The sequence below is a fragment of the Anolis sagrei genome, chromosome 6 (genome assembly GCF_037176765.1).
Source record: "Anolis sagrei isolate rAnoSag1 chromosome 6, rAnoSag1.mat, whole genome shotgun sequence".
NCBI lineage: Eukaryota > Metazoa > Chordata > Lepidosauria > Squamata > Dactyloidae > Anolis > Anolis sagrei.
In genome coordinates, this window is record NC_090026.1 from 38,768,210 (window position 1) to 38,785,052 (window position 16,843).

Sequence of the window (16,843 nt, forward strand, 5' to 3'; positions counted from 1 at the left end):
GAGAAGATACAACCAGTCCATACTTCATGAAATAAAGCCCTACTGCTCATTGGAAGGAAGGATAGTAGAGGCAAAGATGAAGTACTTTGGCCACATCATGAGAAGAAAGGAAAGCTTAGAGAAGACAATTATGCTAGGGAAAATGGAAGGAAAAAGGAAGAGGGGCCGATCAAGGGCAAGATGGATGGATGGGATCCTTGAAGTGACTAGATTAACCTTGAAGGAGCTGGGGGTGGTGACGGCCAACAGGGAGCTCTGGCGTGGGCTGGTCCATGAGGTCACGGAGAGTCGGAAATGACTGAATGAATGAACAACAACAATAGAGAAAGAGCTGCCAAGTACCAGAGTTGGACAGAAAGTACTCCCTAATACTCTCTTAATTTTCCAGCCACCTGAAGTACAGACCTATAGATACTTTACAATTGAGTGTTCATGGCCAGAGAACAATAGACTATAGTTGTGCCATTGTTAAGATCCCATGTGTGTCATCCTGCCTGTTAGAATTATAAAGAGCCAATTAACATCTGTATAGCCAGCTTAGACCAATGAAATGATTAATATTTGAACACCAATGAGAATGTGTTTTCAGTTTTCTGTGAAAATGATAAAAAGCCTTGCAACCCCATTACAAGTTGCGACAAAACCTTTTCATGCTCTTCTATATATATTTTGTTGTTATTGCTAGGCCTGCAATAAAAGCCCTTGTAGTAAGAATTAAACTTGTGGCCTCCTCCTTTCACTGCTTCCTGGGCCTTTGAGGGGACTGCTAAGCTTGTGCATTTGGAGTGCTGTTGAGCCCGTGCCCCTACATCAGTGCCCCTTCCATATCAGACTTGTAAGCATACAAAAAATAAAATAAAAATTGAACACACTACAATATGCTTCCAGTGGAGCTGCAGATCCATGACAGTTAAACATGCCCCAACAATTAATAGTTCATGAGTACATTTTATAGACCTTTCAGTTCCTTTTTCTAATAAAAAAGAGGCTCAGTATAGAGTTAATTATCATGCTCCATATCTCATCCTCTGAATTATTTATGAGACAGGAGCCAAAGAAATTGTAAAAACTTGTTTCATTCCATGTTCTCTTTGTATCTTATGCTAGGAGGTCTCCTTTTCCTGTGCATACCCTTTGCACAGCTGTCTCTCCACAAGCTGCAACTCTTCTCTCTCTTGCCGGCTTTTTTTATTTTACTTTGGAAAACCTATTATTTGTAGCTTCTGGGAAGAAATTGTTAGGACCTGTCTCTGAGGATGATAAAATGGTTGGCAAAACATTCAGCGGAACACTCTGACATAACGGCCACTTAGTTAAACAGAGCTCATGGCTATGTGTCAGAGAGAAAGAGGGAGGCCCCATCAACACTGACATATAATGCAGTTAAGTTGGATTATATGGCAGTGTAGATGGGGTTGGAGTGATCCCATCTCATGGTCTGATAGATTCCAAGAGATATTAAAACACTACAGTCATAAACATTTTAATGTAGGTGAGAGTAGAACTCATTCTAAGTGTTATCTCCACTTCTAGGCACTATTTTGGAAATTTTGACTGATGTGTTCATTTCCAAACCCGAACAAGCTTCCCGGCATCATTGCAGGCAGGAAAGATAAGAAACAAAGCACCTAAACATACTGTCCTGATTAACAGAAACATCATCAATCAATTCTCTGTTGTTTCACTGTTTCAGTAGCGTTTAAAATTTCCCAGTTTCTCACCATTTCAGGCTATCTCTGGCACTTATCCTCAGGCTCTCATTTGAGTTGTTCATTGTTTTATATAAGAGACATCATCTTTATTACATTACTGTATGTAATGGACTTGAGCATTGTTGGATTATGGTATCCATGGAGTGTCCTGGAACTAAACCCCAGCGAATACTGTATTCGACTGTATATCCTTTTGAGGGATATAGCTAATGACAGCCAGAGAGAGTTTGAAGATCTACGAAATTCTATGGGAGATTACAGTGAGGTTAGGTATGTTTTTGCCTACACATCAGCATAGTACTTAGTGCATGACAAACCCAAGGATTTATTATTTGATATTCTCCCCAAATATTTTCAAGATAAGATTAGTTGAATTCATTGCTGCATAATCAGTGGATATTTATTAGGCCTGGGTAACAACGGAAAAATTTGTTTCTAAAATCGATTTGTATTTGGGAGGTTTTTTTGTTTCGATATTTAAAATAATTACAAAATTTTCCTTTTAAAAAGTTCGATATTTACGAAATTTCGTAAATGTGAAAAAAATTACAAAACATTAACGAATCGATTTCCGAAACAATAACGAATTGATTCGTTAATGGCGGACGCAACCGCGAAATATGCTAAAAAACCTCCAAAAACTTCTGAAGCTTCCCTCTCCCTCTGTTGTTGACTGTTGGTGTGATATTATAATTTTTTTTCACTAATTAAACAAAAAACTTGCCCCAGACATGCGGAAATAATAACGAAACGACCTCAGAACAATAACGAAACGAATACAATAACGAAATACGAAGCATTTACAAAACGTGTTTAAAAATTCGTTTTTTTAAAAAATTGCTCCAGAAAGGTTCGATATCGTTTTGTAATTGAAAAAATTAATGAATTATTAACGAATTATGAATTAACGAAACGAAACTGCCCAGCCCTAATATTTATTATTTATTGTATTTGTATACCGCCCCTTTCAGCCTTCCAGTGACTCGAGGCAGTTTACAAGGCAAAATTCCATGCCACCAAAACACAACTACAATATAAAACGTTAACATCAATAAAATCATAGCAATAAAACATCAATCAATAAATACTCATTAAAACATTGTCCAGTCCCATCATGTAGTTGTTCCGTTTCCTATGTATGTTACTCAATATTTTTAAATGCTAGCTCGAATAGCCATGTCTTAAGTTTTTTCCAAAATGTTAGGAGTGAAGAAGCTGATCTGATCTCCCTAGGGAGGGTGTTCCATAGCCGAGGGGCCACCAATGAGAAGGCCCTGTCTCTCATCCCCACCAGACGTACTTGTGATGATGGCGGGACCGAGAGCAGGGCCTCTTTAGATGGTCTTAAAGTCTTCGATGGTTCATAAGGGAAGATGCATTTGGACAGGTAAATTGGGCCAGAACCATTTAGTAGGGCTGGCGGTTTCGTTTCGTTAATTCGTAATTCGTTAATAATTTGTTAATTTTTTCAATTACAAAACGATAACGAACCATTCTGGAGCAATTATTAAAAAAAACAAATTTTCAAAAACGTTTTGTAAATGCTTCGTATTTCGATATTGTATTCGTTTCGTTATTGTTTTGAGGTCGTTTCGTTATTATTTCCGCATGTCTGGGCCAGTTTTATGGTTTAATTAGTGAAAAAAAATTATAATATCACACCAACAGTCAACAACAGAGGGAGAGGGAAGCTTCAGAAGGTTTTGGAGGTTTTTTAGCGTATTTCGCGGTCGCGTCCGCCATTAACGAATCGATTCGTTATTGTTTCGGAAATCGATTCGTTAATTTTTTACCATTTATGAAATTTCGTAAATATCGAACTTTTTAAAAGGAAAATTTTGTAATTATTTTAAATATCGAAACAAAAAAAAAAACCCCAAATACAAATCGATTTTAGAAACAAATTTTTCTGTTGTTACCCAGGCCTACCATTTAGGGCTTTGTAGGCCAAAGCCAGCACTTTGACCTGTGCCCAGTAGCAAACTGGCAGCCAGTGGAGCTCCCTGAAAGCCACTCCTGTTAGCAACCTGGCTGCCATATGCTGGACCAGTTGAAGCTTCCGGACAGGCTTCAAAGGCAGCCCTACATAGAGTGCATTGCAGTAGTCTATACGGGATGTAACAAGTGCGTGGATTACCGTGACCAAGTCAGACTTCCCAAAGTATGGGTGCAGCTGGCTTTAACTGTGTGAATGCTCCCCTGGCCACCGCCAAAACCTGATAACTTTATACTGGATTGATAACTTTGTGTTCATAGGACAGTTGTTTTACTCTGAGGCTGAGACAGGTCACCTTCTGCATGCCCGAGCAGGAAATTAGGACCTTGATCTTTATGTGCAAGTCCCAAACTCAGACCACTATGCCACACCGGCTTTTAAAAGTGAAATATAATTCTAGACTTGTGCAATGCAAAAGAGTGGCAGGTAAGAAAGAGTCCCATGATGGAAGAAAAGCTTTGTTTGTTGACTGAGACAGAAGTGTTTGGAGTTATTTGCCAACCAAAGTCTATGAAGAGAGCAACTTATAACGGTTGATTAGAAATGCTCACAGAGTCAAAAGGAAGTTGTCTGTATGCTATTTAATGGAAAAGAGACCTCACTCTGCATTCCAGAAAGAATGCAAGGATGGTAGATGCTCGAAGGGTGGGAGGAGTGAGGTTAGACGGAGCTGCCTGACTTTTCAGACAGGTATGCAAAGAAGCCCTCAAGGACTTCTTTTAACATGCCATGGACACTTGGCAGAGAATGATTTTTGTCATAAAAATGTAGCCTTGCATGAAAAATCAGCCCATCTGAGCAAGGACTGACGATATATTTAACAACAAAAGAAAGAACAGTTAAGTAAAAAAGAAAACTCCACCCTGTTTTTTTAGGAGTCACAGTTACTATGTTGGAATGTGACATAAGCATGAACAAACACAGGGGAGAAAAAATGATTTGGGAATTTGGCATGGAGGCCGGAGGTGATGAAACCTGGAGGGAATGAAAAGAGAGATCTATAAAAAATTGGTTGTGGCAACGCCTCTATCCCCAGTATAAGAGGGGAATTCAGACAAGAGCGGCTCGTGTTCTTAAGCCTCTTAGAACATAGGGAAGTTTCTGTGGTGGGTATCTCTATTTCTTAGCAACATGACTACTAGTTTCAGGCAATACACCTCTTCCTCCTCTGTGAAGGGAGGTTCCTTTGGTGGGGGCTCTTCTCGGCTTTCCCACCTTGGTGGAGGTTACAGAGCTCCCAGCATCCATAGTGGACTAGGAGGCATCTCAGTCTCTTCTTCCCGCTATGTCTCTGGGGTTGGCAGTGCCTTGGGTGGTGGCTATGGAGGTAGCAGCTACTGCAGCAGCTATGGTGGTGGCTTTGGGGGAGGCTTTGGTGGAAGCTTTGGAGGTGGCAGTTATGGCGTTGGTGGTGGCGATGTCCTCCTGGCTGGAGGTGAGAAGGAAACCATGCAGAACCTGAATGACCGCTTGGCCTCCTACCTGGACAAGGTGCGGGCTCTAGAAGAAGCTAACACTGACCTGGAGGTTAAGATCAAGGAGTGGTACAAGAAGCAAGGACCTAGTCCAGAACGCGACTATAGCCCATATTTCAGGACCATCGAAGAACTGCGGAGTAAGGTATGGCATCAAGGCTGGAAAAAGGAGAGAATGCTTTCCCAATGTATATTCTAACTGTGGCAGGGAAGGGTATCATTTAGCCAGATCCTGGAAAAAGTAGAAAAATCCTTTTTTGAACTGTAATCCTCAAAATTCTACTGTGTAGATGCATCCTTAGAAAACTTGCATAAAGGGCTTTAAAGTTGGCCAAATAAAGATATCACTTCTTTGTGGATTTTGGATTTTGTTGTGTTTTGCTGGATAGCCAACCTAGTTTACTCTGAATATAAGCTCCTAGGAAGTTACTTGTCAAAGTTCTGATCCTGTAGATATATATGGGCTCATTAATATGTACCGGATGTTACTTACATCCCAAGCGTGAGCTCATGGGCTCCCTTTGCCAAACTGCTAAATTCACCCAGGGGTTGATCAAGCTTCAGGGCTGGGCTGTGAAGTAGCTCATTCTTTTATCTAGTCTTGCATGAAAGATTGCTGATGTGTAACAGTAGCTACGATCTTTCACTAAGCTCGGGCAAGTGATTAAGGAAACTCTTTGAACAATGGATTTGCTAAGTAAACAGAAAGAGCTGTATGACACATCTATTTGATTCAACCTGTCAAGGAGATTGCATTTTACAGATGAAGAACTATCTCTAAAAGATGCCGTGCCTGAGGCTTCTTGATTTTGTTCCAAGATTGTTCTCTGTTTATTCATCCATTGCTCTCATTAACCACTGGCGTCATTCCTCCTTAGCTCCTTTCTTTGAGCATGTATGGCTTAAAAAGAAAATTATGGTGGGGCTTTGATGTCGCATAGTTCCCTAAACTACCCTAAGCCTTAGAAGACTTATTTTCATTAAAGTCAACAAAGAGATTACGCAAACTTTGGAAAGTCCATCACTTCCTTGCTTTTCAGCAGGAAATGGCAACTATTGACCTTGCAAATATTTTGGTTTGGCCTATGACTCATATGATGCATCTACATTGTTGAAATTAATGCAGTTTGATACTACTTTAACTTCCATGACTCAATGCTATGGAATCCTGGGAGTTGTAGTTTGGTAAGGCACCAGCACTCTTTAGAAGGCTAAACTACTATAAGTCTTAGAAGCTTAGAGCTTGTTAAACAACAACTCCTAGGATTCCATAGCATTGAGCCATGACAGTTAGTGCCAAACTGCATTAATTCTACAGTGTAGATGCACCTGTAGTCATCATAACCAATGATATGGGATGATATGAATTGTACTCTATAGCTTCCAGCATCCTAACCATATGAACTGTGGCTTGACTTGAGGTTTGTGGGAGCTGAGGAATAGGTTAGGGTATGGGGCATTTTCAGCTTGGAGAAGAGAAAGCTGAGAGATAACTTGATAGCCACTTTAAATATCTAAAAATATGTAATATGGAGAATGGATAGATGTTTCCTCCCATTCCAGAGACTAGAAGAACTGATTGATTCAAATGACAAGAAAAGAGATTCCATCCAAACTTTAGAAAACTTTCAAGAACAGTTCAAAAGTGGAATAAGTTACCTTGAAGGTTGTCAGACTCTTATTTTTGTGGAGAATATTAAATAAAAGTTGAATATCCATTTTTCAGGAATGTTTTCTATCTTGCATGGCAGTGGATTAGACCAGATGGCCATTGTTGTCCCCTTCGATTCTATGATTCTAGCAATGTCAAATGTAGCCCTACATGTGTTCAGAGCAAATAACTTCAGCATCACTTTAAGGCCGATCTTTAGTATGTGCCTGTTGTCTCCTCAGATACTAGCTGCCACCATTGACAATGCTAGCATTGTCCTGCAGATTGACAATGCGCGCCTGGCTGCTGATGACTTCAGAACCAAGTAAGTTCATCTCTTTATACCACAGGTTGCACCTCAGCTCAATTTCAGACATATTAAGAACTGGAGATTGATGTCAGGATTTGAGACAGAGTGTTCACATCAAATATGTAAACATCAGCCAAGGCAGAGACAAAGCAGGGTTGATTGGGGATTTTATTTGGCATTTCAAAGCATTCCAGCCTGAACCACAGTCTTGGAACTAAGGTGTGTATCTGGAGGCAGTTAATCCTGAGATGTTGCTCATCATGGACTTTTGCACTGCAGTTCTCAACTCAAATGCAGACATACTGCTATGCATAGTTTTGGAGGAAATAGAGTTGGATTGCAAATAATTTGGAGTGAAAAGACATTTAGAGATGCATATTGTGTGAGACAGGCAGATACCCTGTTCTCATTCAATGGAAAAATATTAATTGCCAAGTTTAGCTATGAACAGTTTAGCTATGAACAGGTGAAAAAGTAACTGTAGAAGGTAACTCATTACCAAAGCAAGTCATTGAAAAACATCGGCAAGTTATTTCAATGCTCTTTATCTGGTTGAGTTGATATAAGATGGAATGGAAGGGATGTTCATCCATGTGTCTGTATGATCGTTGCTGTGTACCTTCAAGTCATTTCTGACCTATCACAGCCTATCAAAGGGTTTTCTTAAGCATGGAAACCCACTTGGTGACCTTGGGCAATTCACATTCCCACAGACTCAGAGGGAGGCAAGAAAACCCCATCATAAGTTTGCCTTATGGTTACAATAAGTCAGAAATGACCTGAGGGTGCACAACAGAACAATCATGATGGAGGCAAATACTTAAACTTTCCTTCTCCCCATAATGGTCCCAATTCAATAACACATCTTATTTGGCCCGCAACAAGTACTTTTTGTGCTTTCAAGTGACACTAAGCTGAAAATATGCAAACCTTCCAGATGAAGGTAACATCATAGTTGATGTTGACTGCTCTAATCAATAGGAACAATGGCGTTGAGAGCAGATTTGATGATATGAACATAGATTGCAAATATTTTGGACTGCAACATCCATCAGTCCTAGCCAGCATAGGCAATAGCCAACATCATCCTTCAGATGGACTGCAGTTTAACCCTATTTGGAGAGCCAGAAGTTGTCCACCCTTGCTCTATGGGAACAAAAGTGGTTGTGATTGAGAACTATGGTGAGATATTCATTAATTTTTCTCTTTGCTATTCCAGGTTTGAGACAGAGCAAGCTCTGCGTATGAATGTTGAGGCTGACATCAATGGGCTGCGTAGAGTCTTAGATGAGCTGACCCTGGCCAGGGCAGATCTGGAAATGCAGATTGAGAACTTGAAAGAGGAACTGGTTTATCTCAGGAAAAACCATGAGGAGGTAAGATGCATAGTAAACCTGGATGCTTTGTTGGTGTATAGCAAAGAAGTACTTGAACATCTTGTGCATGTTGGCCTCACTGCTATAACCTTGGGTATGCTTCCTTGAATATGCTTCCTCTGGACCACATTAGGGTGGTTTTTCATGCAGTGCAAAAAAGGCTGATTTGAGTTTGCCTGGAAAGCTACTTACTGGTAATGTAGGAGGCTCTTGTATTATGGGATGGTGACACTGGGGGAAAAAAAGCTATGGCTGAATAACAGAACACAACAGTGGTGGTTGTTCTAGTAGTAGCTGGTGATTATGATGGCAGTGGTCTAATGAAAAAGTATTTTTTAAGGAACCAACAAAGGCCCCAAACCTATTTGTGCATAGGATTCAGCACCTTGGAGAGTTCATCCAACATTTAGACTAAAACCAGAAGTAAATTCACTGTCATAATGATATGGGAGCCATCAAATATAACTAGAACATGTCCTTTGCATAAAAAGAAGCCCATTCACACTATACAACCAAAGTGCTGTTATTCCATTCTATGGAACCTGGTTTTTTGTAGTTTGGGAAAGCACTGAAACACTGTGGTAAAATACCTTTTCCTCAATCACAAATCCCTTATCTATTAAAGTAGACTCATAGTGCTATAATTATATACTGTGAAAAAACTCCTAGGGTACATCCAACTGCAGAATTAATGTAGTTTGACATCACTTTAACTGCTATGGCTGAGTGCTATGGAATCCTAAGAACTGTAGTTGTACAATAACTTTAGCCTTCTTTGCCAAAGAGTACTGGTATCTCACCAAACTACAAACCTTCATAGTATTGATCCATGGCAGGTAAAGTGGTGTCAAACTGCATTAATTCTACAGTGTAGATTAAAACATATCTTCCAAATGTTGTTGGATTAGTATGAAAATGAGGGGTAGTGGAAGAGGATGAATAGAAGGGAGAGGAAGATATTTTTTTATTTTAGGTTGAGGCATTTGTGGACATACATTGATGGCTTGGTTGCATACAGGCAGAGAGGAAGGCTTCATGCTTAATTAGGAAAAATTGTTGTGATTACATATGGCATTTAAAAATTGAGAAATGTGTCTTTGCTTTTGGCTAACTGGGTTAACAGATTACCTTTCTTTAAGAAACTTCTTGGAGTCAAAATGCTAGATATTTCAAAAACCATCAAACTCAACATCTTCAATACTTGGAGAGATGGTGCCAATCAGAGTAATCCAGTAAGCTATGGGCTATGGCTTTCTATATATGGTTGAACTTGACTTTCCATTATCTCCAAACAGCCTACTCAATGGTGAGTGGTGCTGGAGTGATAGTTCACCAACATCTTGAAGTCCACCATCTCTTGAATTAGGTAATTCTAGGTCTGATGAACAATTCAGATTGCAATCTGACATGGACTAAGGCAGCTTTCTATGAATTTCCGAGATCATTATCACATCAGGGACATAAATACAGATAACATTTTTGACTTCTTCCTTCTGCAGGAAATGAGCATTTTCCGAAGTCAGTCTGGTGGAGAAATCTCTGTGGAAATGGATGCTGCTCCTGGGGTAGACCTAACTAAGATCTTGGCAGAGATGCGTGAACAGTATGAGGTTTTGGCTGAGAAGAACCGTAAAGATGCTGAGCAGTGGTTCTTTAGCAAGGTGGGCTTTTCTCTTTATGAATGGACCTCCAAAATGAATGCTAAATGGTTCTCAAAGAATGTGTAGTACTCCGAGCTCTATTTAAGTAATATGTCTTCTTTTATTTGCAGACAGAAGAGTTAACCCGTGAAGTTGCAGTCAACAAAGAGCAGCTGCAGAGTGGAAAGACTGAGATTACAGAACTGAGACACACCTTTCAAAGCCTGGAAATAGAGCTCAACGCTCAGCTTAGCATGGTACAGGGGGACATGATGGGAATGTTGGAAAGCCCTATATTGAATATCCAAAAGATTTTTTGTTTTGACTCTGTGGCAAAGTCTAAAAAGTTCATTTTTTCATATTTTCCATTTGTTATGTATTTTCATGGTTATCTAATGACTATGATTTCATAAACAAGGTAGACCAAAGAGTACTATTCCACTGACAACAGGCAAGACAGTCTTGCAGACCTTTGTCAGATCTGTTGAAAAGAAAGCTATAGCTACAACTAACAATAAAAAGAAAAGTTAAAAATCTACCTAAAGAATGATTATATTAGAGTTTTGGGACACTTAGTTTTTGTTTTATGGATTCAGAATCCTTACATTTTAGTCAATAAATAAATAAATTTTATTGATTAGCTCTTAGCCCATATCACCATACCGAACCAAACAACAAAGCTTGATACAACTTAATAAAGCTCTATGTCAGTGTTTCTCAACCTGTGGTTTCTCAGATGTTTTGGCCACCAACTCCCAGAAATCCTAACAGCTGGTAAACTGGCTGGGATTTCTGGGAGTTGTAAGCAAAAACACCTGGGGACCCACAGGTTGAGAACAACTGCACTATGTAGTAAGTTAAATAAGATATTTATAATATGACAGTAAATAAGTATGACAAAATTGAATATATACAACATATTTCCCTATCCCCCCTACAATTTACCCCTATGGGCCCCACATATTTGGATCTCCGATGTATTGCTTTTTTAAAATACAGAGCTGTTTCAGATGTTATTTTTGGGTCTTGGCCATATATAAAATATGTTGTTCTGATGAGTAACTTAGTAAATCCCTGATTAAGTTCTAGCAGGCAATTGGCCAGGTACAACAAGATGATAAGGTGACTCCCCTACTCCATGCCATAGCCTTTATTCTGACATTTAGAATTCAAAGGCAACAGTCTGGAGAAAATGAGTCGTGACTACATTTATCCTATAATTTGAGCATAATAGTATCACTAAAACTATTCCATTGATTACAATTAGACTTAATCCCTCATTATGTGTTCCTTGCTGACTTGAAAAAAATATGGATCTGTGAGACAAGATAGAGTTTATACTGCTACCAGTTATTAGAAGTAGGAAAAATGATAATTTGTTAAGGAAATGCTAATTCAGCTATTTTCCTAATGTCTATCTGGGAGGGCAACTGAATGCATATCAGGGTTTGAGATAATTCATGTGATCCTTGATTGCCTCCCAGCATTCCCAGAATGCTCACTCACCCCCATCCCTCCAAATGATCTTTCTACAGAAAGCAGCACTGGAAAGTAACTTGGCAGAAACAGAAGCCCGTTATGGTGCCCAGCTCAGCCAGATCCAGATCCTGATCACCAGTGTGGAAGAGCAGCTGGCTGAATTGAGATGCGACATGGAGCGCCAGAACCATGAATACAAGATCCTTCTGGATGTCAAGACCCGCCTGGAACAGGAAATTGCCACCTACCGCCGCCTGCTGGAGGGAGAGGAAGCCCAGTACGTAAAAAGGCAGGGGGTGGGGAATACACAATGTTGATGATAAAGACCTACACAGTTTTGCCTCAAACCTTTTGAAAGACTGATATGCCCTATGGCAGTGGTTCTCAAAGTATGCTCCATGGAACCCTTGGGGCACTGTGAAGCATACTGAGGAGCTCCATGCTTTCCTCCTCCTTCCTAACCTGCCACTAAGCCTTCCCTCCTCTTTCCTGCTCCTCTTCCACCTCCATCACCACCAAAAGCCTTTCCAACCTGCCTCCCTTGCCGATAAAAGCCTTTTTCCTCATCTTCACTGCCCAGATCCTTTCCATCTTGCCTTGCTTACTTCCAAAACTCCATTTGCTTTGTGCGTTTCCTGAATGGCAGAAGGGGGTTAGAGTGGATGGCCCTTGAGGTTCCTCCTCCTCCTCCTCCTCCTATTATTATTATTATTATTATTATTATTATTATTATTATTATTATTACAAAGGCTGTATGCCATTTGTTTGGGGTACTTTGACTGTGCTTTTCCTGTATGGCAGAAGGGGGTTAGGCTGGATAGCTCCAGGGGTCTTCCACTGAAATACTGTTAAGTTTATATTGGTCAAAACGTTCATCCATGCTTGGTATATATACATATAATATAATATAATATACTATAATATAATATATAAACATTTCTTGGGGTGCCTCAAAATCTTTAGCATCAAGAAGGGCTCCATGGCTGAAAATGTTTGAGAACCCAGCTCTCTTCTGCACTATCAGTTTTAGTCAGTACTTGGTTGGGAAACTGCCAAGGAAGACCAGGAATATAGTTGTAGGATTTATTCCCAAAGAAGGAACTGGCAAATCCAGCTCTGAGTATTCCTTGCCTAAGAAAACCCTATGACATTAATGGGGTTACCATAAACCAACAGGCTAAATTGCCTCTCCTCATATGAGCCTGCTCAAGCTTTGAGATTGCAAGAAGAAGGCTTTCTCTTGTTCCACCACATTTGCAGGTACATTTAGTGAGAACTCAAGAAAGGCTTTTTGATGGCTGCTCCTAGGCTACTCTATTCCATGAGAAGCCAGGCTCCCTGTACCTTACTCCTGATCTCCTCCCAGCACCAGAAAAAGGCCTTTGGAGTCCACTTTAGTAGGAGATATAGTCTAATAATGCCTAGAAGACTATATGTTCTGGAAAATAAGCCCTATAAGGAGCGACTTAAAGAGCTGGGCATATTTAGCCCTCAGAGGAGTGGGCTGAGAGGAGACATGATAAATATTTGAGGGGAAGTCATAGAGAGGAGGGAGCAAGCTTGTTTTCTGCTGCCCTGGCTTCAAATTACAGGAAAGGAGATTCCACCTGAACATTAGGAAGAACTAATTGTGAGAGCTGTTCAGCAGTGGAACTCTCTGCCCCGGAGTGTGGTGGAGGTTCCTTCTTTGGAGACTTTTAACCAGAGGCTGGATGGCCATCTGTCGGGGGTGCATTGAATGCAATTTTCCTGTTTCTTGACAGAGGGTTGGACTGGATGGCCCACAAACTCTATGAGTTTATGATTAGTATTATTTATTTATTTACAGCATTTATATGACACCCTTCTCATGCTGAAGGGGACTAAGAGCAGCATACAAGACATATACAGATACAATATATTATATTATTAGCATAGTACAATATCAGTATTATATATATGAGCCCCCAGTGGTGCAGTGGGTTAAACCCCTGTGCCGACAGGATTGAAGACCAACAGGTCGCAGGTTCAAATCCGGGGAGAGGTGGATGAGTTCCCTCTATCAGCTCCAGCTCCTCATGCGGGGACATGAGAGAAACCTCCCACAAGGATGAGAAAACATCAAAATCATCCAGGCATCCCCTGGGCAACATCCTTGCAGATGGCCAATTCTCTCACACCAGAAGCAACTTGCAGTTTCTCAGGTTGCTCCTGACACGACACAAAAAACCCTCAAAGTATTATATATTATTATATTGTACTATACTATTATATTGTAATATTATTAGCAATATTACATGTAATATAAAATATATATGACCTCTGAGGAAGCCTGCCATAGATGCAGGCGAAACGTCTGCCTCTAGAACATGGCCATATAGCCCGAAAAAACCCACAAGAACTGAGTGATTCCGGCCATGAAAGCCTTCGACAATACATAAAATATATAATTATAATATCATAATATAATATAATATAATATAATATAATATAATATAATATAATATTATATTATATTATATTATATTATATTATATTATATTATAGTAGATGTATTGGTTTTGTTGTCAAATGGTGGCATTGGCTATTAATAATTGCTGATGGAAAATGTTTTTCTTCAGTGCTGAGAGGTAATTTCCCCCTTATTTCCTGAGATTTTTTTTTACTCTTAAAAAAAAAACCAACACATCAAAGATGACAGTTCTTTGAATTTTTGAGAATGTATTCTCTTTCCTTCAATATCAAGTTATTGTAAGTTTTTAAAAACTTACTTGGTTGCCAGTAAGGGTTTTTAATAATTCCCCTCATCAATTATTTGGTTAAAATATATTAACAAATCTACTGATAATTTTTAATTTTGATAGCCTACTTATTTTTTTAAAAAGCTATCTTTAGGAGGCTTGCACTATATTGTATTCTTATTGAATTTTCCTTCTGGATACCTACAAAAGCCTGTCATTTTTAATTTCACCATCTTTTCTCCCACACCTTTCTTACAGCATCAGTTCCCAGTACAATGCGGCTATATCAGGAAGAGATGGTAAGAACACTTTTCAACTAAAAACGTAAAGATCCCATGATCCTATTGTATGCACAAGTCTATTATGCGGTGTCAAGCAGACTTTGATTTATGACAACACTATGAATGAAAGTCTTCCAAGAGACTATGCTCAAGTTTTTCAAAGTCAGGGCTCTGGCTTTATTGATTCTGGTTATGGTCTGTTGGGAGTAAATCAAACTGACAGGTATGCGCTACCTGTCATAGGTGAGAATAGAGGAAAATACTTAACTTTGTTAATGCACTGTACAATTTTAGTTCAGTGGCAGTCAATAAACTTTTCTGGTTGCTTGAACATTCCAATTAAGTGAAAATCTTCTCTCTCTCTCTCCCTCCCTCTCTCTCTCTCTCTCTCTCTATATATATAGAGTATATATATTATAAGTTTACTTTTATTCTCCTTCTTTTTCTTTGTTTTTGTTTTCCTTTTCCTTGTTTTTCCCATTTGAATGTTTCTTAGGGCACTTCCAGACAGGACCTAAACTTGTGCTGAAGTGGGTTTAAAAAACCCGCTTTAGTGTGGGTTTGAGTCCCTACAAACCACACAAAACCCAGGTTTTCCTGTGTGGGGTGGCTACATGCCATCCCGATAATAATTGGGATGGCATGCAGACACCACAAAGTCCCCCCAAATTTCCCTGTTAAAAGTTAAAAAAACTTACCTGGCCACCATTAAGTCCCTCCTCGTGCTGGGGGGGGGGAGGAAAATCCCTCCCCCCTGTCTCCTGTTGCATCATCTCCTCGCTCCAGAAGAGCACAAAGTTTTTAAAAACCTTTAACAGATACATTAGGGTGGGTGCCCTCTCGGTTTTTTGGGCAGCTAGAGTCTGAAAAAATAAGATGGTGTGGGCCCAGGGACTGTGTCACACTAGGGATCGTGTGACACAGTCCCTGGGCCCATCCACACAGGACCCACACCTGGTAAGATCTAGACTTTATCTTTAGAAACCCTGCTTTGTTCAAATTGATTTGGTTTTAATGGAGGCATTGCTTGGACATTTCCGGTAAAATCATGACCGATCCCACATTATGGGTCTGTTTGGATGGGCCCTTAGATTGCATTAAAAGCAATAAATATGATAATTATATGTAAAATCAAATAAAGACTAAAACTCAGAGGGTGTTTCAAAGCCCTCTGGTTACACATTCCAGAGCTAAAATGCTTTCTCTCACACCCCTTTCTCTTGCAGTGTCAAAGACTTCACGTCAAGTTCGGATGATTGTGGAAGAGGTTGAAAATGGGAAGGTAGTCTCTTCTCGTGAGCAGTTGCAGCAGTCCTCTTACTGAAAAGGCCATACTGTCTAATACAAAGAAGCGTGAACACAACTGAGAGAGCTTAACATGTTTTTTCCCTGCATTCTGTAGTGTGCATTCTATATGTGTATGCATAACATGCACATGAAACTTCAACAGAAGTGAAGCTGCACAAATTATGTAATCTACCTGCAAGTAACTAATAAAGTATTCTTTCCCCTGTCATGCAAAATGCAAATGCTTTTTGTCATTGTATAATAATAATAATAATAATAATATACTTTATTTATATTCCGCTCTATCTCCCAGAGGGGACTCCCAGGGCGGATTACAGAACACATATATGGCAAAACATTAAATGCCATTATACAATTAACAAAGACATACTATACACAGACAGAGGTAGGCTTTCCCATCTTTTCCATCTCCGGCATCTGAAGGCCACAGGGTGGGTGTGTCACTCCATCTTCCATGTGGAGGAGCTTTGTTGTCTGTAGATGTCCTCCCTATTGAATTGTCTTTTTATTACCTCACTGCTAAAAACGGTACCTATTTATCTACTTACATTATTATTTTTGATCTACTAAATGGGAAGAAGCTGAGCTGAGGGAGGGAGCTCACCCCAACCCAGGCTTGAACTACCAAAATTTCAATTGGCAATATTTTCTACAGTTGGCAGTTTAACCCACTGTGTTAAAGCCCAGCCCTGGTTCAAATCACTATTAAGCCATAAACTTCCGTAAGTGGACCTTTAGTCATTATCTCTGAAGCTGACTTAACTCACAGCACCACTGTTATGAAGACTTAATGGAGATGGGAAGAAACACATACAAACCACATCAAATTCTTTCATGCTCACTTGACTCTGAAGGAGCTGGGGTGGTGACGGCCGACAAGGAGGTCTGGCATGGG

At 39.8% G+C, this 16,843-nt stretch overlaps 1 protein-coding gene across 1 annotated transcript; it reads left to right on the forward strand.

Moving 5' to 3' along the window:
- The first annotated feature begins 4,641 nt into the window (after positions 1–4,641).
- LOC132778235 (keratin, type I cytoskeletal 14-like) lies at positions 4,642–16,163 on the forward strand. Its single transcript, XM_060781003.2, has 8 exons — positions 4,642–5,328; positions 7,077–7,159; positions 8,364–8,520; positions 10,020–10,181; positions 10,292–10,417; positions 11,696–11,916; positions 14,618–14,658; positions 15,867–16,163. The coding sequence occupies exons 1-8, from the start codon at positions 4,840–4,842 to the stop codon at positions 15,962–15,964; spliced, it is 1,377 nt and encodes a 458-aa protein (XP_060636986.2). The 5' UTR covers positions 4,642–4,839; the 3' UTR covers positions 15,965–16,163.
- The last annotated feature ends 680 nt before the right edge of the window (positions 16,164–16,843 follow it).